This window comes from Temnothorax nylanderi, unplaced genomic scaffold (genome assembly GCF_030848795.1).
Source record: "Temnothorax nylanderi isolate EJ_2023f unplaced genomic scaffold, tnyl_v1.0 TNYL_tig0108_pilon, whole genome shotgun sequence".
Taxonomy (NCBI): domain Eukaryota; kingdom Metazoa; phylum Arthropoda; class Insecta; order Hymenoptera; family Formicidae; genus Temnothorax; species Temnothorax nylanderi.
In genome coordinates this window covers 436,538-460,114 of record NW_027249170.1, presented here as the reverse complement: position 1 = coordinate 460,114, position 23,577 = coordinate 436,538, and the positions used below count along the sequence as shown (strand labels likewise).

General features: G+C 31.7%; 5 protein-coding genes and 1 long non-coding RNA gene across 9 annotated transcripts; 1 reads left to right on the top strand and 5 right to left on the bottom strand.

Annotated features, from left to right (window-relative positions):
- Positions 1-346: 346 nt before the first annotated feature.
- LOC139775909 (glutathione S-transferase-like) lies at positions 347-3,300 on the bottom strand. Of its 2 annotated transcripts, none has more exons than XM_071712281.1 (5): positions 3,165-3,300; positions 1,678-1,813; positions 1,290-1,457; positions 815-954; positions 347-722 (listed from the first exon to the last, which is right to left on the bottom strand). In XM_071712281.1, the coding sequence occupies exons 2-5, from the start codon at positions 1,808-1,810 to the stop codon at positions 555-557; spliced, it is 609 nt and encodes a 202-aa protein (XP_071568382.1). In that variant the 5' UTR covers positions 1,811-1,813; positions 3,165-3,300; the 3' UTR covers positions 347-554. The 2 variants fall into 2 exon arrangements, with proteins under 2 accessions (XP_071568382.1, XP_071568381.1); XM_071712280.1 differs by lacking the exon at positions 3,165-3,300 and adding an exon at positions 2,443-2,526.
- A 1,605-nt stretch (positions 3,301-4,905) lies between these two features.
- On the bottom strand, positions 4,906-6,968 carry LOC139775914 (glutathione S-transferase-like). Of its 2 annotated transcripts, none has more exons than XM_071712285.1 (5): positions 6,808-6,968; positions 6,261-6,396; positions 5,874-6,041; positions 5,402-5,541; positions 4,906-5,304 (listed from the first exon to the last, which is right to left on the bottom strand). In XM_071712285.1, the coding sequence occupies exons 2-5, from the start codon at positions 6,391-6,393 to the stop codon at positions 5,137-5,139; spliced, it is 609 nt and encodes a 202-aa protein (XP_071568386.1). In that variant the 5' UTR covers positions 6,394-6,396; positions 6,808-6,968; the 3' UTR covers positions 4,906-5,136. The 2 variants fall into 2 exon arrangements, with proteins under 2 accessions (XP_071568386.1, XP_071568387.1); XM_071712286.1 differs by having other exon boundaries at positions 6,261-6,393; positions 6,808-6,951.
- Positions 6,969-9,019: 2,051 nt separating this feature from the next.
- On the bottom strand, positions 9,020-12,088 carry LOC139775915 (glutathione S-transferase-like). 2 transcript variants are annotated; one of them, XM_071712287.1, is made up of 4 exons: positions 11,946-12,088; positions 10,913-11,049; positions 9,894-10,061; positions 9,020-9,648 (listed from the first exon to the last, which is right to left on the bottom strand). In XM_071712287.1, exons 2-4 carry the CDS (start codon positions 11,043-11,045, stop codon positions 9,341-9,343), a joined length of 609 nt encoding a protein of 202 aa, XP_071568388.1. In that variant the 5' UTR covers positions 11,046-11,049; positions 11,946-12,088; the 3' UTR covers positions 9,020-9,340. The 2 variants fall into 2 exon arrangements, with proteins under 2 accessions (XP_071568388.1, XP_071568390.1); XM_071712289.1 differs by lacking the exon at positions 11,946-12,088 and adding an exon at positions 11,332-11,914.
- A 1,627-nt stretch (positions 12,089-13,715) lies between these two features.
- On the bottom strand, positions 13,716-17,093 carry LOC139775910 (glutathione S-transferase-like). Its single transcript, XM_071712282.1, has 4 exons — positions 16,937-17,093; positions 15,615-15,754; positions 14,598-14,765; positions 13,716-14,339 (listed from the first exon to the last, which is right to left on the bottom strand). Exons 2-4 carry the CDS (start codon positions 15,748-15,750, stop codon positions 14,026-14,028), a joined length of 618 nt encoding a protein of 205 aa, XP_071568383.1. The 5' UTR covers positions 15,751-15,754; positions 16,937-17,093; the 3' UTR covers positions 13,716-14,025.
- Positions 17,094-18,717: 1,624 nt separating this feature from the next.
- LOC139775913 (glutathione S-transferase-like) lies at positions 18,718-22,066 on the bottom strand. The gene is made up of 4 exons (XM_071712284.1): positions 21,906-22,066; positions 20,586-20,722; positions 19,593-19,760; positions 18,718-19,341 (listed from the first exon to the last, which is right to left on the bottom strand). Exons 2-4 carry the CDS (start codon positions 20,716-20,718, stop codon positions 19,028-19,030), a joined length of 615 nt encoding a protein of 204 aa, XP_071568385.1. The 5' UTR covers positions 20,719-20,722; positions 21,906-22,066; the 3' UTR covers positions 18,718-19,027.
- A 37-nt stretch (positions 22,067-22,103) lies between these two features.
- On the top strand, positions 22,104-22,727 carry LOC139775923 (uncharacterized). The gene is made up of 3 exons (XR_011718957.1): positions 22,104-22,228; positions 22,352-22,423; positions 22,500-22,727. It is a non-coding gene; the product is annotated as an uncharacterized lncRNA (long non-coding RNA).
- Positions 22,728-23,577: the final 850 nt, after the last annotated feature.

The following is a 23,577-nucleotide window of genomic DNA, read 5'->3' as shown; positions in this document are numbered from 1 at the left end:
GCATAAAATAAACTATACAGTAACATTTTTAATACTATAATCATATAATAGCAAACAATTTTTTAAAAATTGTTTGCTATTAAGATATAGTTAAATGATTATATTAAATAAGAAAAGAATAAAATTTGTAACCTTTAAGTTGTATTAAAAACAAAATATTTTTAAATTTAGTATAACAGAAATTGTTATTTGCAATAGTAATTAAAAAATCAAGATAACTTTGTACTATAACACGATATCCGGTATTATTGAAGATATCAATGAAGATATACGAAATCACTCGATAAATATATGGAACATTTTCAAACAGATAAGATGAATTTAAAAACAAGCGATAAACACACACTTTTACTGAATGCAAAAGATTTTATTTCCTTTTTATATTTGTTACGTAATAATATTAGTTGTTGTTAAAGCGCAGAGAAATTGGCTGAAGCTATTCGGAAATAACGCATTAGCATTCTATTCTTTCAGAAAACATTTCGAAAGAGATCAGTTCTTAATTAAGAACGACAAATCAAAGGAAGAGTATAAAATCACAAATTTTGTTTTATTTACAATTGAGTCTTGGGTCGCTTCTCGATGTAAGCTTTAATCTTAGGTAAAGCGCGAACTTTGTCCACTAGCTTCTTCAATGCGGGATGATCCTTGTTCGGATCCCCGCCCAGGATGAAACTCAGATAGTCACAATATCCAGTCCACACGAAATCTGCCCACGACAGCTAAAACAATAGAAATGTATTTCTGTCTCTTTACAAAGACAAAATTAACGAGACAAGGATCAGTAGCTTGGCACGCAATTAAAAATTATTACCTTGCCATTCACGAAGTATCCGCCGTTCTTTTTAACTTGATCCTCGAATTTGTCGAGAAACAAGGACCATTTTTCGAAGGCGGTCTCCTTGAGTTTCTCCTTGAAGTCGGGATCTTGTTCCCAATAATAAAGGGTCAGAGCTACAAAAATAAATTTGCCTTACGATTCTTGTCGTCGCGAACAGAGATACAGAGCTTCCGTTGTGAAACGCCGCGAGAAGAGCGATAATGATGCAGCGCGCGACAATCGTTCAGGAAATACATATAGCTTGTTGACTTTAAATAGCTGCTTTGTGCATAGTACCTTGTAACAGTAATATTAAATCTCTACTCGATTTGCATATGCGCAACGTGCATGGGTCATATTGACTAATCCCGTCGGCACGGAAGATTCGTGAAGTCACATTTATGCTGTTTTGATGATTATGTAATTAATCTGTTATCCTCTCGCGTTTGCTGATTATCAAAATTCTTACGTAATCTACAATCGTCCATAGAATCAACAGCGGCATCGATCTCCATGGCCTCGAAATCATCGGATCCATATAAATTGCCCTTCTTCGCGAGGAAGCGACCGATCGCCCTGGACTGATGATATTGCTTACCGTCGATTTCCAGGACCGGAATTTGTCTCATGGGCATGTCTATAATTTGTAAAAGTGCCATTAGATTTATTACGAACAATATCTGTTTCATGTTTATGATATAGAAATACAATTAAATGATCGTTGAATAAACAGATTATAGCCGCGAAAATTATAAAGTAAATTTTACAATACTAATCGTTACTTAGATGGAAAAGCAATTAAAATTATGATCGTTTTATCATTTCAAAAAAAAATATATATATATATAATAGCATACTTGGTTTATAAGTCGTCCAATCATCGAAGTCTACTCTGACATCTTCGAATTTGATGCCATAATGACTTAACAAGTACCTAATAGACTCCCCAAGGCCGGTAGCATTAAAATACGTTAGCTTGTACGTTGGCATGTTCTGAAAAAAATTGTAAATATAAATATAAAAATAGATATAAATGTTTGATTTGTTTTTAGAAGAATCTAAACAAAGATCTTAATGCTAAACGCAAGCACCATAACACAACATGTATAGTGGAAGTGTTAGTATTGTGGGATATATGCTAAGCCTTTTCTGAGATGACTTGAAAACTATTAAAGATTCCAAAGTCGTTTGTTTTACCGATTAAACACGATTTTTGTAAAACAAACTTATCTTTTTATTGCCTTTACAGATTTAAAAATCCGTTTCTAAAGTTAAAGTATTATGCACTAATGTACCCCTCAGCGAACGATAATCGATATATTCTAGTATTCTTCCGTACTAATATTGCACGTACACATTCACATTAATCTTTTTTCACACTAATCTTTTATATTAGATGTCTAAACCTGATTTTGAGGACTCTGTTATTTCTTATTCATGTAATCCACGTTCCATAGTGTTCTCATTTTGTAACAAACTGTAGAATTTTTGTATAAAGCAAATATCACGAGTTGACAGGTTTAGACGACCTATTAACCTTAGAGTAGGTAAAGAAGATCTGAATTTCTGAAATTATTTTAGTGCATGTACTTTAACTTTAGGAAAGAATTTTTAAACCTTACGCAGTAAGCGATACACATCAAATCTTCAATTTAACATATTAATTCTATGACACTTTGTACTACGCTGCAGTTTTGTACGTTAGTTGCTGCGTGTAACACTTAATAAGCTAGTATAGATATCGTGACGATTCATATTGCCCCACTATCTCACAATATACTCGCACTTCTTCTACAGTATATTACCTATTCAAAATACTCGCAATAAATATATATCGATATCAGCTTTAATCTTTACTTTTAGATCTTCTTTAATCAATTATTGAGCATTAACTGTGAAGATTACAAATAGAAAATTAGAGATATAATCAAATTTAATATTTGACATTTGATTACGTAAATGCATTAGTGACAGCCACTTTTGCATTTATTTAAAAATAAATAATTTTCAAAAGTATTAATTTGCATCCACACTGTTAAAGGTTAGAGGATGAAATTTAAACCAATACCATGAGTTAGATTTATTTTGTTATTTTTAACTACCATGTGCGTCAAAATTTATTAGTTTGAAACAAAATAGGATTATTTTAACTCCATTGGTTTAGTCAAATTAACATTGTTTTAGTTAAATTAACTACATATTGAGTAGGAGCAGTGGCGACCTATGGAATAGTTAAAAATTACTCAAAATTGAGTATAATTTAACCCTATGAATTTAACAGTGCATTTCGTGTATTTATTCAAAAATTAGGTTTCAAAATTGAGAAGATATAATTCCTCATTACCTTGCAGTCTGTATTATCAGTCTCTCGTAAAAATCGAAGCAATCGATGCGGAGTTGTTCACGGATCGAGAACGACTGAGCGTTTTGTTAGAACGTAACTACATATGTACGTTCTTAGGGACATATGTATAGAAATATTGGCGATTATGTAGAACTGGATTTACACACACAAAATTATATCTGATAAATGATACATTTAACGGAGCAACAAGATACGGTCTTCATCTTGACATATGTTATCAAGATTATATCCTTGAATAATATAAAAAGTTTTAGCCGTCGCTCGTATATAATAATTAACTAAATACTTAATATAATAATGGACTAATTTATATAATAATGAACAAATTCACAATTGCACTTAATAGTAATTTCCGAATTCACGTTGTTCATAATTCTGGCAATTAGATGAGCAAATTACTTGCAATTTCTCACATAAAATTGTTATATAAAATAATTTAAATTTAAGTACTTTCTAAATCTTATTTTTTAAATGAAACAAAAGTCATTTTTACAAAATAAATCAATAACATTATTCTTATTTTTTTTTTTAATTAAATCAACACTATAAGCAAAATATAATTTTCAATGAATTTAGGTATTAATTGTATTTGAGAAGTGATTAATTCTATAATAATTATTTTACACTTACGTTGACTTTGATATGCATCAAAATATCCGCAAAATAATATTTTAATTCACAATTCCCAGCGTCCACGAAAACAAAATTACGATACACTACGTAATATATATTTTAAGTGTAAATAAGTAAAAAAACTGTCTTCTTGAAAAAATTTTATTTAGACAACGATACACTTGATAAGTTTGATGATTAGCGGTAGTGTGCTGGATCAAAAATCACTGAGAAACTCAACTCAAGATAGACATTCATTTATTAAGAGAGGCAAATTTTATTAAACAGCAATATGTTCTATTATAGAAATAGTGATTAGTGCGATGTTTTGAGAGAAAAAAACCTACAATTACTGGAAAAGATAAAAACAGAAGAAAATATTTGCGAAAGAGACGGGATCAATTTAGATAGGAGTAAGTTCTTTTTATTGCTATATTGAAAGTATCTCAGGAGAAGAAATTTAAATTTTTTTTCTTTTCCTTTAAAACTTAAAAGACAATATGAGTTGCAAAATCAAATTATCATTCTTACCTTTCATTTTATTCTTAGCTTTTCTATAACATAACACTAATACTTCTCAAAATATGTAAAAGCATACATACAATAACATAACAATTTCGAGATTTTTCGTATTAATATATGAATCTGTTATTAATTTGCATAGAAATATTAAAAACTATTGAGAATATTTTTTTGTAAAACAAAGTGGAGCCACAGAATTAGATTAATTACCTGTCAAAGTATGCTGATTGCCGCGGATTCAATTAAAACACAGCATAAAATTAATTATACAGTAATATTTTTAATAATATAATTTGGTTACTATTAATATATATTTTATATGATTATAATAAAGAAAGAAAGAATAAAATATATATCATTCAAAAGTCGTACATAAAAAGAATATTTTTACGCAGTATAAAAAAAAACTGTTATTTGCAATAGTAATAAAAAAATCAAGATAATTTTGTGCTAATTATAATACGATATCTGGTATTATTAAAGATGTATATTATCAATAATAATTATATACGAAATTGCTTGATAATTATACAGGACGTTTTCAAACATATATAAGTGAGAAGAGATTAAAAACAAACGCACACACTTTTACTGAGTGCAAAAGATTTTATTTCCTTTTTAGATTTATTACGTAATAATATTAATTGGTGTTAAAGTACAGAGAAATTGCCTGAAGCTATTCGGAAGCAACGCATTAGCAGTATTAGCACGCTATTCTTTTACAAAACATTTCGAAAGAGAATAATTCTTAAAGAACGACATTGACGCGTAACAAATTAAAGGAAGAGTATATATAAAATTACAAATTTCGTTTTATTTACAATTGAGTCTTGGGTCGCTTCTCGATGTAAGCTTTAACGTTGGGCAAAGCGCGAACTTTCTCCACTAGCTTCTTCAATTCGGGATGATCCTTGTTCGGGTCTCCGCCCAGGATAAAGCTCAGGTACTCACAATAACCAGCCCACAGGAAATCTGCCCACGACAGCTAAAATAATATAACAGAAATATATTTTTGTCTCTTTACAAAGACAAAATTAACGAGACAAGGATCAGTAGATTGGCACTTGATTAAACATTGTTACCTTGCCATTCACGAAATATCCGCCGTTCTTTTTAACCTGTTCCTCGAATTTGTCGAGATAGTAGGGCCACTTTTCAAAGGCGGTCTCCTTGAGTTTCTCTTTGAGGGCGGGATCTTGTTGCCAATAATAAAGGGACAGAGCTGCAAAAATAAATTTGCCTTACGGTTCTTGCGTCGTACGGAGATACAGAGAGCTTCCGTTGTGAAACGCCGCGAGAAGAGCGATAATGATACAGCGCGCGACAATCGTTCAGGAAATACATTGCTTGTTAACTTTAAATAGCTGCTTTGTACAGAGTACCTTGCAACAGTAACATTAAATCCCCACTCGATTTGCATATGCGCAACGTGCATGCGTCATATTGATTAATCCCGTCGGCGCGGAAGATTCGTAAAGTCACAATTATGTTGTTTTGATGATTATATAATTGACTTGTCATCCTCTCGCGTTTGCTCATTATCAACAGTCTTACCTTGTCTTATATCGTCCATAGAATCAACAGCGGCATCGATCTCCATGGCCTCGAAATCATTGGATCCGTATAAATTACTTTTCTTCGCGAGGAAGCGACCGATCGCCCTGGACTGATGATACTGCTTACCGTCGATTTCCAGGACCGGCATTTGTCCCATGGGCATGTCTATAATTTGTAAAAATTCCGTTAGATTATTGCAAACAATATTTGTTTCATGTGCGCGTGTATGATGGAAACGCGATTAAATGATCGTTGAATAAACCGGTTATAGCTGCGAAAATCGCAAAATAAATTTTACAATACTATTCGTTACTCCGATGGAAAAGCAATTTAAATTACGATTGTTTCATAATTTAAAAATAATAACGTATGACATAAGCATACTTGGTTTATACTTCGGCCAATCATCGAATTTGAGTCTAACATCCTCGAATTTAACGCCACTATGACTTAATAGGAACCTAAGTGACTCTCCAAGGCCGGTAACATCAAAATACGTTAGCTTGTACGTCGGCATCTTCTGAAAATTATAAAGATTAATATAAAAATTAATATTTTTGATTTAGCTCGTTTTTAGAAATATCTAAGCGAGGATACTAATGCTGGCGTTAAACGCAAACATCTGTATGACATGTGTACACAGTATATTATTGAAAATACTCGCGGTAAATATATCGATACTAGCTTCAATCTTTACTTTTAGATCTTCTTCAGACAGTTATTGATCATTAACTGTAAAGATTAGAAATAGAAAATTAGAAACATAATCAAATTTAATATTCGACATTTGATTACGTAATTGCATTAGTATCCTTATAACAGTCGCATTTATTTAAAAATAAATAATTTTCAAAAGTATTAATTTGTATCTATTTCCTGTATTTATTTTAGAAGCAGCTTACGAAATGGAGAAGATATAATTCTTTATTACCTTGCAGTCTGTAATCTGATATCTCGTAAAAGATCCAAGCTCAGGTAACCGATGCGAAGTTGTTCACGGATCGAGAACGACTGAACGTTTGGTTGAAACGTAACTACGTTGTGGGCACACGTCCTTGGGGACATACGTCCTCTTGCCACGAACGATTATGGAGAAATACTGGTTTTACACACGTACAATACAAGGCACAGAATGAATTTTTCAGAGTGCACGCACAGAGGTTGCATGTAACACCAATGGGAAAAAAGATGCATGCTCTTATTTTCTCAGAAAGAGAACCTCTTATTTTCTCTCTCTCTCTCTCTCTCTCTCTCTCTCTCTGAGATCCAGATGCTAATCACGGAACAGTGAAGCATGAAATTACATCAAGGCCTATCGTTACAACAATAGACAGAATTTCTTGCACTTAATATTTTGCTGCGTATTCTTTTTACGGCAAATATATTAGAGTATAATAGGGATTTTTCGATTGTTCTTAGCTTCTTTTATTTAACAAACAATTTATTACAAACGATAAAAAAATTAGTCATTGCCATTAACTAATATGGAAAAAAAAGCTGCACGTCTCTTATTTTTTTATCGTGATGTTAATCACGAAACAGTGACTCATGATAAAATAAAGTGATCAAAATAATTGTCTGCATGCTATCGCGCGATAACGTTATGCTATCTAGAGTTGAATCGTAACAAACATGTATTACAAAATTATAGAAGTCGAGATCGATTATATTAATTGATAATATCATATAATAATGTAATATTATTTATATAATATGATAATATAATAATTGTATGTACTCTTTTAAATAAAAAATTTTCTAAAATATTTAGACATACAATTAATAATGAAATAATGTCATGTTTTGCCAGGGATAAAGCTATAAACGTAATTCTGCAATCGCTGGCCATATGTTTTTCATAAATACTTGCTGTATTTTCAAATCAGCAATTGTATCGTTCAAGCTTATCGTAAATAAGGTACAGTTCTGTACTGACATTATCTGCAACATGTAATGCGCATCATTACGTATATAAACTGTTTCATAATTCCTCTGCACGCTATTAATAGCGTATTATCGATTAATAAGCTTGTTATTTCTTTTAAATGACTTGCAAGTTTCACGCGCATAAAAAATCGAGGGAAAAATATGATAAATAATGATAAAAGTTGATTAAATATAGCAGAGCATTAATAGCGAAATATTTGCAACTTTAATATTAAGAAAATGATTAAAAATTTAATTATAAATTAAAAGTACACAGTTTTAATATTTAAAAAAGTCAATGAAAGAAAATGCAAAGAATTTATTAACTCAATTCTCTTTTTGAATTTAAATTATCGAGCTTTTTAGTATATCTATCTTTTAATATCAGTCGATCGTTATTTACATATTAAATCTTTATTTAAATATTTTGTATTATTATCTTTATCTACATGAAGTATAGGCGTAACAAATTTTTAAGACACGCTTACACGTACTATACATAAATTAGTTGAAGGACATAGTGGAGAACTTTCTTCGAACATTCACTATATCGTAAGAATATTCTTGGGAAAAAATTATTAATCAATGTTAATATTTTATCGAAATTTTGTTTGTTTTCTGGAAAGACCATGATATTGAAGTGTAATTGTCACATTACGGCGTAATACATAGAAAACTCTACAGTAAACGTTTACAGTTACTCAGTGAATAGTCATAGGCTCCCTCAATTGGAATTAACTTGTGCGACCTTCGGTGGCAATATAGTTACACTCTACAGTAATATAGCAACCTAGCAACTGCAAAAGCCACATCACGATATGACTAAAGAGGCATCTTCAATGCTATCTGTGTATAAAAGCAGATAGTGCGTTATCTGCGCTATCGTCAATTAATTACTCGGCACTTATGTATTTTATTTACTGTACACGCCTCTTCTGTATCAATAGCGCTTTGAAGACAGATATCTATTTGCAAATCTAGGTAATCGACCTCTTGACTCTGTTAAATTCTTAATTAGGCTGCTGTCGATATGAAATTTTTTCTGGGAATGCAGCTAAAACCATATTTACTTTAACCTAAATACAAAAGGATTTTATAAAATAAGGAAAAATAAGGTAAAAATAATGACAATGGTGGGAATACAGGAATGTAGATAGATCATAACAAATTGAACGAATGGAAAAGTTTGGCGAATGCGAAAGAAATCACCAAGAAAATAGTAAAAGTAGCGATTTATTGAAGTACAAAATTACATAATGAAAAAATAGTTTGTTTTTCAAGATGTAATTAAAAATCTCACAGTATTTTTATTGTCGTATGACAATATCAACAGTAACAATCAGTCTTCAACAAGTGTTAAAATATACAATTTGTATCTTCAGTGCAATCTAAAATTCATCATACGCGCCTGTCGTATGTAAATGTAAGCATCTTGGAAGAAAGAAAAGTCGATACTTTACTCAAATGCAACACATCAACGAAAAACTTTATCGAAAGGTCGGTTATCACTTTAAGAAATTATCACATATAACGAATTTTCACATATAATTTTCGTACAAAGTCGACGGACGCTTCTCGATCCAGCTCTTGATGGCCGGTATCTCCTCGACTTTCTTTCGGAGTTGTTTCAGGTTCTCATACTTCTCAACGATGTTCTCTTTCGTCAGGAAATTCATGTAATCCAAGACACCGACGAAAGTGAGATCAGCCCACGTCAGAGCACCGCCGACGAAGTAACCACCGTTCGTCTTTACTTGAGCGTCCAAACGTTCCAAGTAATACGACACCGTCTCATCGACAATCTCGAGTTTCTGTTCCTTAGCCCGTACGTAGTTCACATAAATATCTGAAAAGCCATGGTATTTAGTATAAGCAAGAAAAGGAAGATAAATGAAGTGGATTCGAACAGTCCGAATCAAGCGTTTCGGTGAATTGAATTTACTATCGTTTGCGAATAAATCCGTTTGCGCATTATTGAGATCTGAACACACATCTAAAATTTTGAATTTGAATTTCAAAATATAAATTTCTGCTTCTGGTAAACAAAAGAATTCGGATAAAAATTGAATAAATGAAATAATATCTACTAACCTTCTAATAAATCTTGTATGGTATCGACGGTTGAGTCGATTTCCAGAGACTCCAAATCGTTCTTGCCAGCAAGACTGCATTGTTTCGCCACGTAACGGCCGATAGCTACAGACTGATGGATTCTCTTTCCATCGACCTCGAGCACAGGTACTTTCCCAAATGGCATAGCTGAAAGATGATATTAAGAACGTGAATATCATTATAGCACAGGAGAAATTATCTGGATTACTATTATGACTAATATTTATATCTGTAGCAGTTGTCTTATAAGTATATATATTAAAAATTTTTTATCGATTAATAATTACTACAAGATTGAAGTTAGGAAGAAAATTAAATTAAGAATTTTTCTCACGACAATCTTGTATTTCTGTTTTAAAATTTATTGAAACGCTCTGCTGCCTTTTGTGTGACTTCATGACGCTTATAACGCTAAAGGATTTCCCTCTTAATTACAAATCTATTACAGCATCTATTACAACGACTGATTGGCTAGCTTGAATGACGCGAAAATGATTTCCTTACATCAATACGTTGTTTGTACCTATATACAGTTAAAACCACATGTGAGAGCACAGTGGGTTTTTGATTAAAGAACTGAATACAAAGTATTGTATTTGCATAACAACACCGATTGTCCTGCGCAGATCATTGCAACACGTAATAAAAAATAAAAGGCTCTATTGTCAAAACAAGCAACATTCATTTCCGCTTCTGCTTTACAAGAAAGCTCAATGAAACGGGAAATATCTTGTTTCAGCATCAAATTGTATAATATAATCTCTCTCAAATAAAATATTTTGACGCAGGGATTATGCTATACAATGTTTAAGGAACGCTTAAGCACGAGGAAGTACGTTACAACGAAAGATCAGTCGGCGCTTCATAAGGATATGCAAATTATATTTTTGTGTTGAATCTATCGCAACTAATCGTATATAAGAATAGTTTTGAGCCAGTTTAAGCGATCAGTGAATGTTAATAAGGGCATGTATTATTAATATTAATCGGACACATACTCGGCTTAAGTTTTGGCCAATCATTCTTGTCGATACGTTCATCGACAAAGTCGATACCAGCATAACTGAACAGCAATCGAATGGGCTCGGCCAATCCCGTAAGATGGAAGTAAGTCAGCTTATAAGAAGGCATGTTGCTGAAAGAAGAAACAATCGTTATCCTTCTCATCATCGTTATCGTAATTCTAGTAACAAAAGATATTTCAACAACTAATACTCTTCAACATTGTTCGGTCTTAATGAAGAAATTTTGCTTGATGAGACGAACTAATCTTTAACCGATATCATTTTCAAGTTAAGTCAAAATTTACGTTACATTAAATCTGTTGCAAATGTCATCAAAATTTAAAACAGTTAGACAAAAGTTCAAGTACTTATAAAATTATGTATTATTCATTAAAAATGAAATTGTCACTTACAATGCTATTCATCTATAATATTCGTTCACTTGCCATTTTTAGCCTTACACGACTCAATCTTCTTGCAAGATATTTTTCAAGATTTCCTCAGCAAACCATATAATTATCGCAATTCTTATACATAAAATATATTGTGCACAGTAATATGAAATCTGTATAAAAATGTTGGCATTCTATTTAAAATACGCATAGAGAAAATGTACATTTAATTAACATGACATTACGCAGTTCTTAGACTTTCTACATGATGTGATTCCTATTTATTCAATCCATATTTATTGATGAAAGACATCATTATTGACAATGAGGCGTTTCTCTCTTCTAATACACATTCTCAACTAATATATATAACCTTAATGCGATACTTGCAATGCCGTGATTACTCCGAATTGATCTCATTTCTTTTATTACTTCATCATTGTGACAGAATTATTAATTAGTCGACTTCCACAAGGGCCACTAATTTACCGGCCGGTATTACAACCAAGTGATGATTACAAAACACTTTTATGTAAGATATTCAATGTATCATCACGGTACTTACAATCTTTATTTATCCAATCAAGGGGTAAGAATTAAATCTGAAGGGATAAGAATAGACAAGTTCTACTTACAATTCGGTGAATTCTACGAATTCACAGAGGCAGAAATGGCATTTATTGCGTTGTTACAGTCAACAATGGTGATCAATGGTGATGTCCAGAACCGGCTGCAGCGCCTGCTAAACTTCTCTATTCCTCCCTACCAATTCAACATCCCCACTTTATCGTTGTGACCATTGCGACCATAGCTCACTTGCTCACTTCGATCTCTAGGAGAAACTTACTAGAGAAATATGGTTGGTATTTGTAGTCAGATATATATTATATTTAATATCGTCTCAAGTTTATTCAAACGTTGTACGATTCGTTTCTTGACTACGGAGTATCTGCAGATGAACTTAAGACGATTTTATATACTAGATCCGACTATGAATACCGGACTATAAGCAATCAGAAATTGCCCGGAACATATTTCAAAGAACTCGTATCTTGTGTAGCAATGCTGACAAAGATAGACTATATGATGTATCATTGAAGACGGACGAAAATCTCGAAGTATAAGTCCACAATTTTATATGCAAAGACAGATATTGCCCAAAAATTATCACGCCCATATTTTTGAGAATTATCATGTGTTCGATATTTTATATCAAATTTAACTTGCGTTTGAAAGATATATTGAATTCGATAAGATAAGTCTGATAAAGAGTTCACTTTCGCTCTTAATCTGGAAATATCCATCCGCAATTTTATGTGTAAACATAGATATGATTCAAAAATTACTATTACTCATATATTTAAAAATTATCACATACACGCGATATTTCAGAATAAATGTAATTTGCACTAGTAACGGTATCCTGAAGGATATTGAAGGCGAAGCAAAAATAAATAGAGAGAGAGAGAGAGAGAGAGAGAGAGAGAGAGAGAGAGAGAGATGTGTGTGTGTGTGTGTGTGTGAGTGACTTGCATTTTTATTTAAACAAATTAAATATATCCAATATTTAAAATTATTATTTCTTAAATACAGTTCATTAAATTATTTAAATAAAATTGTTACATACAGTTACTTATTCCTATACACCGCAACGTAAATAGTCTATAAAAGCATAAATGCAGTTATATTGCATGATAAAGTGTAATCGTCACACAAGTTCAATGTTCTTATCTCTTGCTATAAAAGCGAATACATATTGAAAAAAATTTTATAAGAATTTTTAGATATATTACTGTATACGATATTCATTCTTTTTCAACTTGCATGATCCAATTACTCACAGTCGATTTTTAAATATTTTCTCAACAAGCCATTTAAGTGTGTTTATTATACATAAAACACATTATGTATAGTGACGCTTTATATAGAAACATATTAAGCTTTTATTTAATGTATACTTACACGATACACATAAATACTTTATATACGGGAAATGCACGTCCAATTGACATGCTATTACGCAATTCTTGGACTTTCTAAACAATGTGATTCCTACTTTTCGCAATTCATGCTTTATAAAATATACATTTTGTCTTTCTATCGCTTTCGACATTCTCATTTTGCCGTTGCAATTTGGCTTATTTCCTATCTCCAGGAAATTTTGCTACAGAGGTAAGCAAACAGAAATATCCTGAAGGGGCAATCAAAAATAATATTGTAAAATCGTCGAAAAGCCACTTCCAATTTTTCTAATGTATCTTAACTATCCGTTAAATATCTATCATGTAACCTTTCGATGATTTTACGTTATTTTAGATTAAGAATATCGACGAATTATAATAAATAAATGCTGGAAAAGTAAGTTTTGTGAATACGAAAAAGAGAAGAATAATCAACAAAAAAAATAATAAAAGTAGCGATTTATTGAGGTACAAAATTACACAATAAAAAGAATAGTTCAAGCTTTAATTAGATACAGTCTAATAAAATTTTTATCATGTGACGATACATGCAACAAGCCTCCAACGATTGATAAAACATACACTTGTATCTCCAATGCGTATTTCCTGAATCTCTTATACATGCTTGCCGTACATGAATATAAACTTGATTTCCCGAAAAGAGAAAATCAATATTTTATTCAAATCAAACGTCAACGAATAATAATAATAATTTTGTCGAAAAATAAACCATTACTTTATGAAACTATCCAAATTAATTATGATACATAGTCGACGGACGTTTCTTGATCCAGCTCTTGATGGCCGGTAATTCCTCAACCTTCTTTTGTAGTTGTTTCAGGTTCTCATACTTCTCGACGATGTCCTCATTCATCATGTGGTTCAAGTAGTCCAAAAGAGCGACGAAAGTGAGATCGGCCCACGTCAGAGTACCGCCGACAAAGTAACCACCATTCTTCTTCACCTGAGCGTCCAAACGCTCCAAATAAAACGGCACCGTCTCTTTGGCAGCTTTAAGTTTCTCTTCTTTAGCCTGTTCGTTACTTTCATAGTGGAAACCAGCGATATCTAATGCAAGCAAAAGAATGATAAGACAAATAAGATAATGACATTCGATCATTTCAGTAGATCGAATTTATAACGCGAATGTAGAAAAACCTATTTCTTCCCTGTATATATATCATTATTTCGGAATAAATCTGTTCGCATTATCGAAATGTGAACCTATTAATGTTGTGATTCAAATCTGTTTTAAAAGCAAATCTCCGCTACTGGTAAATAAAGTAATCGGAAAAATGTTGCGTAAGCAGAATATTATCTACTCACTGGCACGTAAATCGTGTATGGTGTCGACGGTCGCATCGATTTCCAGAGACTCCCAATCGTTCTTGCCGGCAAGACCACTTTGCTTCGCCAAGTAACGGCCAATAGCTACGGACTGACCGATCTTCTTTCCGTCTACTTCAAGCACGGGTACTTTGCCGAATGGCATAGCTGAAAAATTATATTAAGGCACATGAATACAAGATGCTGTTAAAATTGAATAAGGTTTATAGAAAAACCATTTAGATTATTATTTATTTAAATCTACAAAAATTGGAATTTATACCTACAGTAATTGTTTATATGCATACATTAAGAGTTTTGACGATTAATAATTACACACAATTAAAGATAAGTGCAATTACATTTCTAAGTCTGAGTTTGATAATACAAATCTTAATTTTCATTTCTATGACAAATTCTTTTTTGCTATATAATTCATAAAAAAGCTCTGCAGCCTTTTATATAGCTTTATGATGTTTTGAAGGGAAGATCTTTTGTCGCTCAAATCTTATGGTATTTCGATAATTGATTGGCTAACTTGAACGACACGAAATTGATTTCCTTACATCAACAAGGAAATCTATTTACCATTAAACCATGCAATGAAACGACAGTATGCTTTTCGTTAAGTGAGAATACAACGCGATGCATTTACATAACAATATCAATTTTCCTGAATATCGCAATACGTATATACGTAATTAGAAATGGAAGGTTCTTTTCGAGAGAGATAACATTTATTTCCAGTTCTGTCGTTTGCAAGAAAGCTAAATGAAAAAATGAATATTATGTATAAAATGTGGCATAATCCCTACATCAAAATAATTTATGTCTAGTAGAAATAAAGAAGCATGTGACAACGATTCAGTCGGCGCTCCAGAAGATAATGTAAAAACTATTTTTTTGCCACGTCAACTGTACGTAAATCAGATTTCAGGAATGATCGAGCTCTATTAGTTCGCGACAGGTGATCGCTAACAGCGACATGTGTCATTAATGTTAATCAGTTGTACATACTCGATTTTAGTTTTGGCCAATCTTTCTCATAATTTAAACGTTCATCCACAAATTCGATGCCAGCATAACTGAATAGGAATCGAATTGGCTCGCCCAATGCTGTGGCGGAAAAATAAATCAGCTTGTAGGAAGGCATGTTGCTGAAAGAAGAGCACTTGTTAATTATTTTTGTCTTTATCGTCATTATAATGCTAGGATCATGAGGATATCTCAGCGGTAGATAATATGCTCCAATATTTTTCGATCTAGCTTTAAACTAGTTTTAGTTATACTGAGATGAGCTTTCAGTTTTAAATTTATTTTTTATTGATATTTAATCAATTCTAGGCTCTATTAAATATACGTGAATCAAAATTTAAACCAGATTTTAAAACCAATCTTGATCAGTATTATTTTTGATCATTTAATTTAAAATTGAAGTTGGATTTGGATTAAAATTGTCATCAATTTTAAACAGTTTGATAAAAGTCCGAGTATAGTTATAAAAAGCCACTGATTATATAAAAACCATTTATTTAAAAAAAATTGTTAGATGCTAAACACCGCAAATTCTTAATCTGTAAATATAAGTTACCTTACGCAATCGTTACAAGTCATATTTTCTTATCTTTCTTATCGAACTAAATACATGACTGGAAATATGGCACATATAAACATTTTTAAATATAGCATATGGTATTCTTATTGTTATGCAACCTTTCTGCTTTTTTTTGCAACTTTCAAACAGATTGTACATAATGATGTAAATCTGGAAATGTAGAACTTCTACTAAAATGACAAAGGCCAATAAAGGAGCAATAATGTTGCTAGTTTATTGGCCTTTTTCATTTTAGTATTTGATGCATACGAGCGTGATTATATTGATTTATTTACATAAAATTTCTATTTAAAATATTCTGCATAAGAAAAAGAAATATATGTTTAATTGGCATGACAGTTCTCGGAATTTTTATACAATGTTATTTTTATTAATTATAGGATTTATTGTGCTTTATAAAATATATAATTTCGATATTGATGTAATACGTCATTATTGAGTTTCCTTTCCGAATTATACTTTTTGCTGTAACGCGATACTCTTTGAATGCGGCGATTATACCAAATTATTCTCCGAATCAATTTTGTCATTTTTAATGCTTCGTCATGGTGATAAATCTATAACTAATTAATTCGCTTCCACAAAGCGTCACGAATCTGCCGGCCACTAATTAGTCGGGCGGTAACCACAAAACTCTCTTACGTGAAATATTTAATGTAATATTGCAATATCTTACAATCTTGAATCAGTTTGAATAATATAAGTGGGTAAGAGTTCTACTTACAATTTGAAGAATTCTACACAGACGGAAAAGGTGTCAACGGTAATACGCTGTTACAGTCACCAACCGGCAGATCTTGCGGCGAACTGAACTCCTCTTTTATTCATCTTCCTATCAAGAGATATCCCCACTTCGTCGTTGTGACGTGGCTCACTTTCGATCTCTAGAAGAAACTCACTAGAGAGTTAATCTGAGCGTTATCTGACAACTATTCATTATCAACCCGTATTTTGAGTAATGATGCTGACAAAGATAGACTATATAATGTACCATTAAATAGGGACGAAAATCTGGAAGTATGAGTCCACAATTTTATATGCAAAGACAGATATTGCCCAAAAATTATCACACCCATATTTTTGAGAATTTTCATGTATTCGATATTTTTTATATTAAATTTAACTTGCGTTTGAAGGATTCGATAAGATAAAGTCTGATATAGAGTTCACTTAATTCTCTCTTAATCTGGAAATATCCGCAATTTTATGTGTAAACATAGATATGATTCAAAAATTACTATTACTCATATATTTAAAAATTATCACATACACGCGATATTTCAGACTAAATGTAATTTGCACTAGTAACGGTATCCTGAAGGATATTGAAGGCGAAGCAAAAATAAATAGAGAGAGAGAGAGAGAGATGACTTGCATTTTTATTTAAATAAATTAAATACATGCGATATTTAAAATTATTATTTGTTAAATACAGTTCATTAAAATATTTAAATAAAATTGTTACATACAGTTACTTATTCCTATACACCGCAACGCAAATAGTATATAAAAGCATAAATGCAGTTATATTGCATGATAAAGTGTAATCGTCACACAAGTTCAATGTTCTTATCTCTTGCTATAAAAGCGAATACATATAATTGAAAAAAATTTTATAGGAATTTTTAGATATATTAGTGTATACGATATTCATTCTTTTTCAACTTGCATGATCCAATTACTCACAGTCGATTTTTAAATATTTTCTCAACAAGCCATTTAAGTGTGTTTATTATGCATAAAACACATTATATATAGTGACGCTTTATATAGAAATATATTAAGCTTTTTATTTAATGTATACTTACATGATTCATATAAACTCCGAACACTATTACAATTTCTTCGAATCATGCTCTGAATTGATCTCATAGTCATTATTGTATCGCCATGATGACAGAACGATTAATTAATCCGCCCACAAGTTCGCTACTACTTTGCGGCTGCTAATTAGCCAAATGGTGACTACAAAATGCTTTTGTGCAAGAAATATCGTTGAGGTCGTATCATGATATTTATAGGTTTCATTTAGTCATACAAATTAAAATCTGAAGTGATAAGAAAGGCCAAATTCGACTTATAATTTAGCGAATTTCACAAAAGATAGAAAACGCGTTTAATATATTTTCGTAACAATCACGACTGAATCAGTACAGAGATTTAGTAGTAAGTTCGACTGTTAAATTTCTGTATTTCTTTGTCTTCCTATCGCTTTCGATATTCTTATTTTGCCGTTGCAATTTGGCTTATTTCCTATCTCCAGGAAATTTTGCTACAGAGGTAAGCAAACAGAAATATCCTGAAGGGGCAATCAAAAATAATATTGTAAAAGCGTCGAAAAGCCACTTCCAATTTTTCTAATGTACTATCCGTCAAATATCTATCATGTAACCTTTCGATGATTTTACGTTATTTTCGATTAAGAATATCGACGAATTATAATAAATGAATGGAAAAGTAAGTTTTGTGAATACGAAAAAGAGAAGAAGAATCAACAACAAAAAATAATAAAAGTAGCGATTTATTGAGGTACAAAATTACACAATAAACAGAATAGTTCAAGCTTTAATTAGATACAGTCTAATAAAATTTTTATCATGTGACGATACATGCAACAAGCCTCCAACGATTGATAAAACATACACTTGTATCTCCAATGCGTATTTCCTGAATCTCTTATAAATGCTTGCCGTACATGAATATAAACTTGATTTCCCGAAAAGAGAAAATCAATATTTTATTCAAATCAAACGTCAACGAATAATAATAATAATTCTGTCGAAAAATCAGCCATCACTTTATAGAATTACCCAAATTAATTCGGATAGATGGTCGGTGGACGCTTTTCGATCCAGCTCTTGATGGCCGGTAATTCCTCAACCTTCTTTTGGAGTTGTTTCAGATTCTCATACTTCTCGACGATGTCCTCATTCATCATGTGGTTCAAGTAGTCCAAAAGACCGACGAAAGTGAGATCGGCCCACGTCAGAGTACCGCCGACAAAGTAACCACCATTCTTCTTCACCTGAGCGTCCAAACGCTCCAAATAATACGGCACCGTCTCTTTGGCAGCTTTAAGTTTCTCTTCTTTAGCCTGTTCGTTACTCTCATAGTGGAAACCAGCGATATCTAATGCAAGCAAAAGAATGATAAGACAAATAAGATAATGACATTCGATCATTTCAGTAGATCGAATTTATAACGCGAATGTAGAAAAACCTGTTTCTTCTCTATATATCATTATTTCGAAATAATGTTTGCATTATCGAAATGTGAACCTATTAATGTTGTGATTCAAATCTGTTTTAAAAGTAAATCTCCGCTCCTGGTAAATAAAGTAATCGGAAGAATATAGCGTAAGCAGTATGTTATCTACTCACTGGCACGTAAATCGTGTATGGTGTCGACGGTCGCATCGATTTCCAGAGACTCCCAATCGTTCTTGCCGGCAAGACCACATTGCTTCGCCAAGTAACGGCAAATAGCTACGGACTGATCGATCTTCTTTCCGTCTACTTCAAGCACGGGTACTTTGCCGAATGGCATAGCTGAAAAATTATATTAAGGCACATGAATACAAGATGCTGTTAAAATTGAATAAGGTTTATAGAAAAACCATTTAGATTATTATTAATTCAAATCTACAAAAATTGGAATTTATACCTGTAATTGTTTATATGCATACATTAAGAGTTTTGACGATTAATAATTACACACAATTAAAGATAAGTGCAATTACATTTCTAAGTCTGAGTTTAATAATACAAATCTTAATTTTCATTTCTATGACAAATTTTTTTCTGCTATATAATTCATAAAAAAGCTCTGCAGCCTTTTATATAGCTTTATGATGTTTTGAAGGGAAGATCTTTTGTCTCTCAAATCTTATGGTTTCTCGACGATTGATTGGCTAACTTGAACGACACATAATTGATTTTCTTACATCAACAAGGAACCATGCAATGAAACGACAGTATGTTTTTCATCACGTGAGAATACAACGCATAGTATTTACCTAGCAATATCAATTATCTTGTACAGAACATTACAATACGTAATAAGAAATAGAAGATTCTATTGTCGAAAGAGATAACATTTATTTCTGGTTTTGTCTTTTACAAGCTAAATGAAGAAATGAATGTCTCCTTATGTATAAAATGTGGCATAATCCCTACATCAAAATAATTATGTTTAAGAATAAAGAAGTACATAGTAATGGTAAGTCGGCATTCCAGAAGATAATGTAAAAGCTATATTTTTGCCACGTCAACTATTCGTGAATCGGATTTCAGGAATGAACAAGCTGGATTAAGTACACGATAGGTAATCGCTAACAGAGACATATACTATTAATATTTATCAGCTGTACTTACTCAGCTTAAGTTTTGGCCAATCTTTCCTATCGAAACGTTCATCCACAAATTCGATGCCAGCATAGTTGAACAAAAATCGAATTGGCTCGGCCAATGCCGTGATGGGAAAATAAATCAGCTTGTAGGAAGGCATGTTGCTGAAAGAAGAGCACTTGTTAATTATTTTTGTCTTTATCGTCATTATAATGCTAGGATCATGAGGATATCTCAACGGTAGATAATATGCTCCAATATTTTTCGATCTCTTTAAACTGGTTTTAGTTACTGAGATGAGCTTTTAGCTTTAAATTTATTTTTTATCGATATTTAATTCTAGGCTTTATTAAATATACGTGAATCAGAATTTAAACCAGACCTTAAAACCAATCTTGATCGGTATTATTTTTGATCGTTTAATTTAAAATTGAAGTTGGATTTGGATTAAAATTGTCATCAATTTTAAACAGTTTGATAAAAGTCCGAGTATAGTTATAAAAAGCCACTGATTATATAAAAACCATTTATTTAAAAAAAATGGTTATATGCTAAACACCACAAACTCTTAATCTGTAATAGTATATAAGTTACCTTACGCAATCGTTACAAGTAATATTTTCTTATCTTTCTTATCGAACTAAATACATGACTGGAAATATTGCACATATAAACATTTTTAAATATAGCATATGGTATTCCCATTGTTATGCAACTTTTTTGCTTTTTTTGCAACTTTCAAACAGATTGTACATAATGATGTAAATCTGGAAATGTAGAACTTCTACTAAAATGACAAAGACCAATAAAGGAGCAATAATGTTGCTCGTTTATTGGCCTTTTTCATTTTAGTATTTGATGCATACGAGCGTGATTATATTTATTTATTTACATAAAATTTCTATTTAAAATATTCTGCATAAGAAAAAGAAATATATGTTTAATTGGCATGACATATTACAGTTCTCGGAATTTTTATACAATGTGTTATTTTTATTAACTATAGGATTTATTATGCTTTATAAAATATACAATTTCGATATTGATGAAATACGTCATTATTGAGTTTCCTTTCCGAATCATACTTTTTGCTGTAACGCGATACTCTTTGAATGCGGCGATTATATCAAATTATTCTCCGAATCAATTTAGTCATTTTTAATGCTTCGTCATATGGTGATAAATCTAACTAATTAATTCGCTTCCACAAGCGTCACTAATCTGCCGGCCACTAATTAGTCGGGCGGTAACCACAAAACGCTCTTACGTGAGATATTTGATGTAATATTACAATATCTTACAATCTTGAATCAGTTTGAATAATATAAGTGGGTAAGTTCTACTTACAATTTGAAGAATTCTACACAGCGGAAAAGGTGTCTACGGTAATACGCTGTTACAGTCACCAACCGGCAGATCTTGCGGCGAACTGAACTCCTCTTTTATTCATCTTCCTATCAAGAGATATCCCCACTTCGTCGTTGTGACGTGGCTCCATAGACTTATATATATATAAGTCTATGCGTGGCTCACTTTCGATCTCTAGAAGAAACTCACTAGAGAGGTATCTGAGCGTTATCTGACAACTATTCATTATCAACCCGTATTTTGAGTAGTGATGCTGACAAAGATAGACTATATAATGCACCATTAAATTGGGACGAAAATCTGTAAGTATGAGTCCACAATTTTATATGCAAAAACGGATATCGTCCATAAATTATCACACTCATATTTTTGAGAATTATCATGTGCTCGATATTTCATATTAAATGTAACTTGCATTTTTGAAGGATATTGAATTCGAAAAGATATTGATGCAAAGAAGGCTAGCGCTGCTAGACTAAAATACGGCTGAAATAAATGTAAGTTTTTAACCATAAATTATTTCCATCTTAATATTGCATTGACTGATAGTAACTTTGATTTTCGTTTTTACAGTAGGCACTAACAATAAGTGGGCTTATTTCTGCCATCACCGATTAAAATTCTCTAGAAATCTATTTTAAGTTTGGAAACTACATTTTTCGCACTTTCCAACGAAAATTGTTACACTTTATTGACTTTATTGACTGAGTTCTGTTTGCGTTCCGAGGCAGACTAGATAAGTCGAAATATTTTCTATTTGTATCTATATTATTGTAATAAATCGGTATTTTATTATCTGAACTACAAATAATTATACTGTGAATGTAATTTCCAAAACCGATCTCTACTGGTCTCTACTCGATCTGTACTGATTGTGAGATCTTCAATAAATAGTCTTCGATGGACTACAGTACCTATAATTATTTGTGTTATATTATAAAATTTAATTTGTCCTATGTACAACCGTGCTTTAAGCTCCATTGATGGCCATCAAATTGTGATCTTACTTTTACTTTTCGACATATCCTTAGAGATATGAACTTCCTAAATGTTAATGGATCTTGTAAAAATGTTATAAATAAATAAAAATGTTATAAATGACTCAATACTTAAAGCTGCACGTTAAAGTACGTTTAATTTCTAATTTTGTATATCATATTAGTTATTAAAGATCGATATAAAGTTCACTCACGATCAATTCACGCATCGTCAACCGCGTTGAACTCTAAAAGCCTTTTTTTTACTTGTCTCTTGTTAATTTCATTATTGAAAGTCCCTTGTTTATTCGATTATTATAAATGCTAAGTAGCCATGGTTACGTTTTTTATTGCGTTCGAATTCACGCGCTTTTGATCCTATGTGCGTATAGTTATATGTATTTATTGATTGATAATGTAAATTAAGAGATGTGGATTATTTATTTAATTGCTTTCAAGCTATTTTTTTTTAATTGTTATTACTTATTCCACATTAGAATATGCAACGGATTTAAGCAGAATTATAAATTGCATTTTGAATCGAAAAGTCGTATTCATGGGTCTGTTTTCTGTTACTGAACTAGTGCAGCCAGTTCAGTAACAGAAAACATACCCCATATAACGATACGTGATTAATTTAATTGCCTAAAAGTTCAAAAGACAATCGCACTAAC

Coding starts and splice junctions, on each gene's coding strand:
- LOC139775910 (XM_071712282.1), bottom strand. CDS start 15,750: ATGCCTTCCTACAAGCTGATTTATTTTTCCGCCACAGCATTGGGCGAG. Junction 14,766..15,614: donor TTGGCCAAAACTAAAATCGA/GTATGTACAACT, acceptor ATAATTTTTCAG/CTATGCCATTCGGCAAAGTA. Junction 14,340..14,597: donor CATACACGATTTACGTGCCA/GTGAGTAGATAA, acceptor TGCTTGCATTAG/ATATCGCTGGTTTCCACTAT.
- LOC139775915 (XM_071712287.1), bottom strand. CDS start 11,045: ATGCCTTCTTATAAGCTGACTTACTTCCATCTTACGGGATTGGCCGAG. Junction 10,062..10,912: donor TTGGCCAAAACTTAAGCCGA/GTATGTGTCCGA, acceptor ATCATCTTTCAG/CTATGCCATTTGGGAAAGTA. Junction 9,649..9,893: donor CATACAAGATTTATTAGAAG/GTTAGTAGATAT, acceptor ATGGCTTTTCAG/ATATTTATGTGAACTACGTA.
- LOC139775914 (XM_071712285.1), bottom strand. CDS start 6,393: ATGCCGACGTACAAGCTAACGTATTTTGATGTTACCGGCCTTGGAGAG. Junction 6,042..6,260: donor TTGGCCGAAGTATAAACCAA/GTATGCTTATGT, acceptor TACAAATTATAG/ACATGCCCATGGGACAAATG. Junction 5,305..5,401: donor GATATTTCGTGAATGGCAAG/GTAACAATGTTT, acceptor ATATTATTTTAG/CTGTCGTGGGCAGATTTCCT.
- LOC139775913 (XM_071712284.1), bottom strand. CDS start 20,718: ATGCCTTCCTACAAGCTGATTTATTTTCCCATCACGGCATTGGCCGAG. Junction 19,761..20,585: donor TTGGCCAAAACTTAAGCTGA/GTAAGTACAGCT, acceptor ATAATTTTTCAG/CTATGCCATTCGGCAAAGTA. Junction 19,342..19,592: donor CATACACGATTTACGTGCCA/GTGAGTAGATAA, acceptor TGCTTGCATTAG/ATATCGCTGGTTTCCACTAT.
- LOC139775909 (XM_071712280.1), bottom strand. Junction 1,458..1,677: donor TTGGACGACTTATAAACCAA/GTATGCTATTAT, acceptor TACAAATTATAG/ACATGCCCATGAGACAAATT. Junction 955..1,289: donor TATGGACGATTGTAGATTAC/GTAAGAATTTTG, acceptor TTATTTTTGTAG/CTCTGACCCTTTATTATTGG.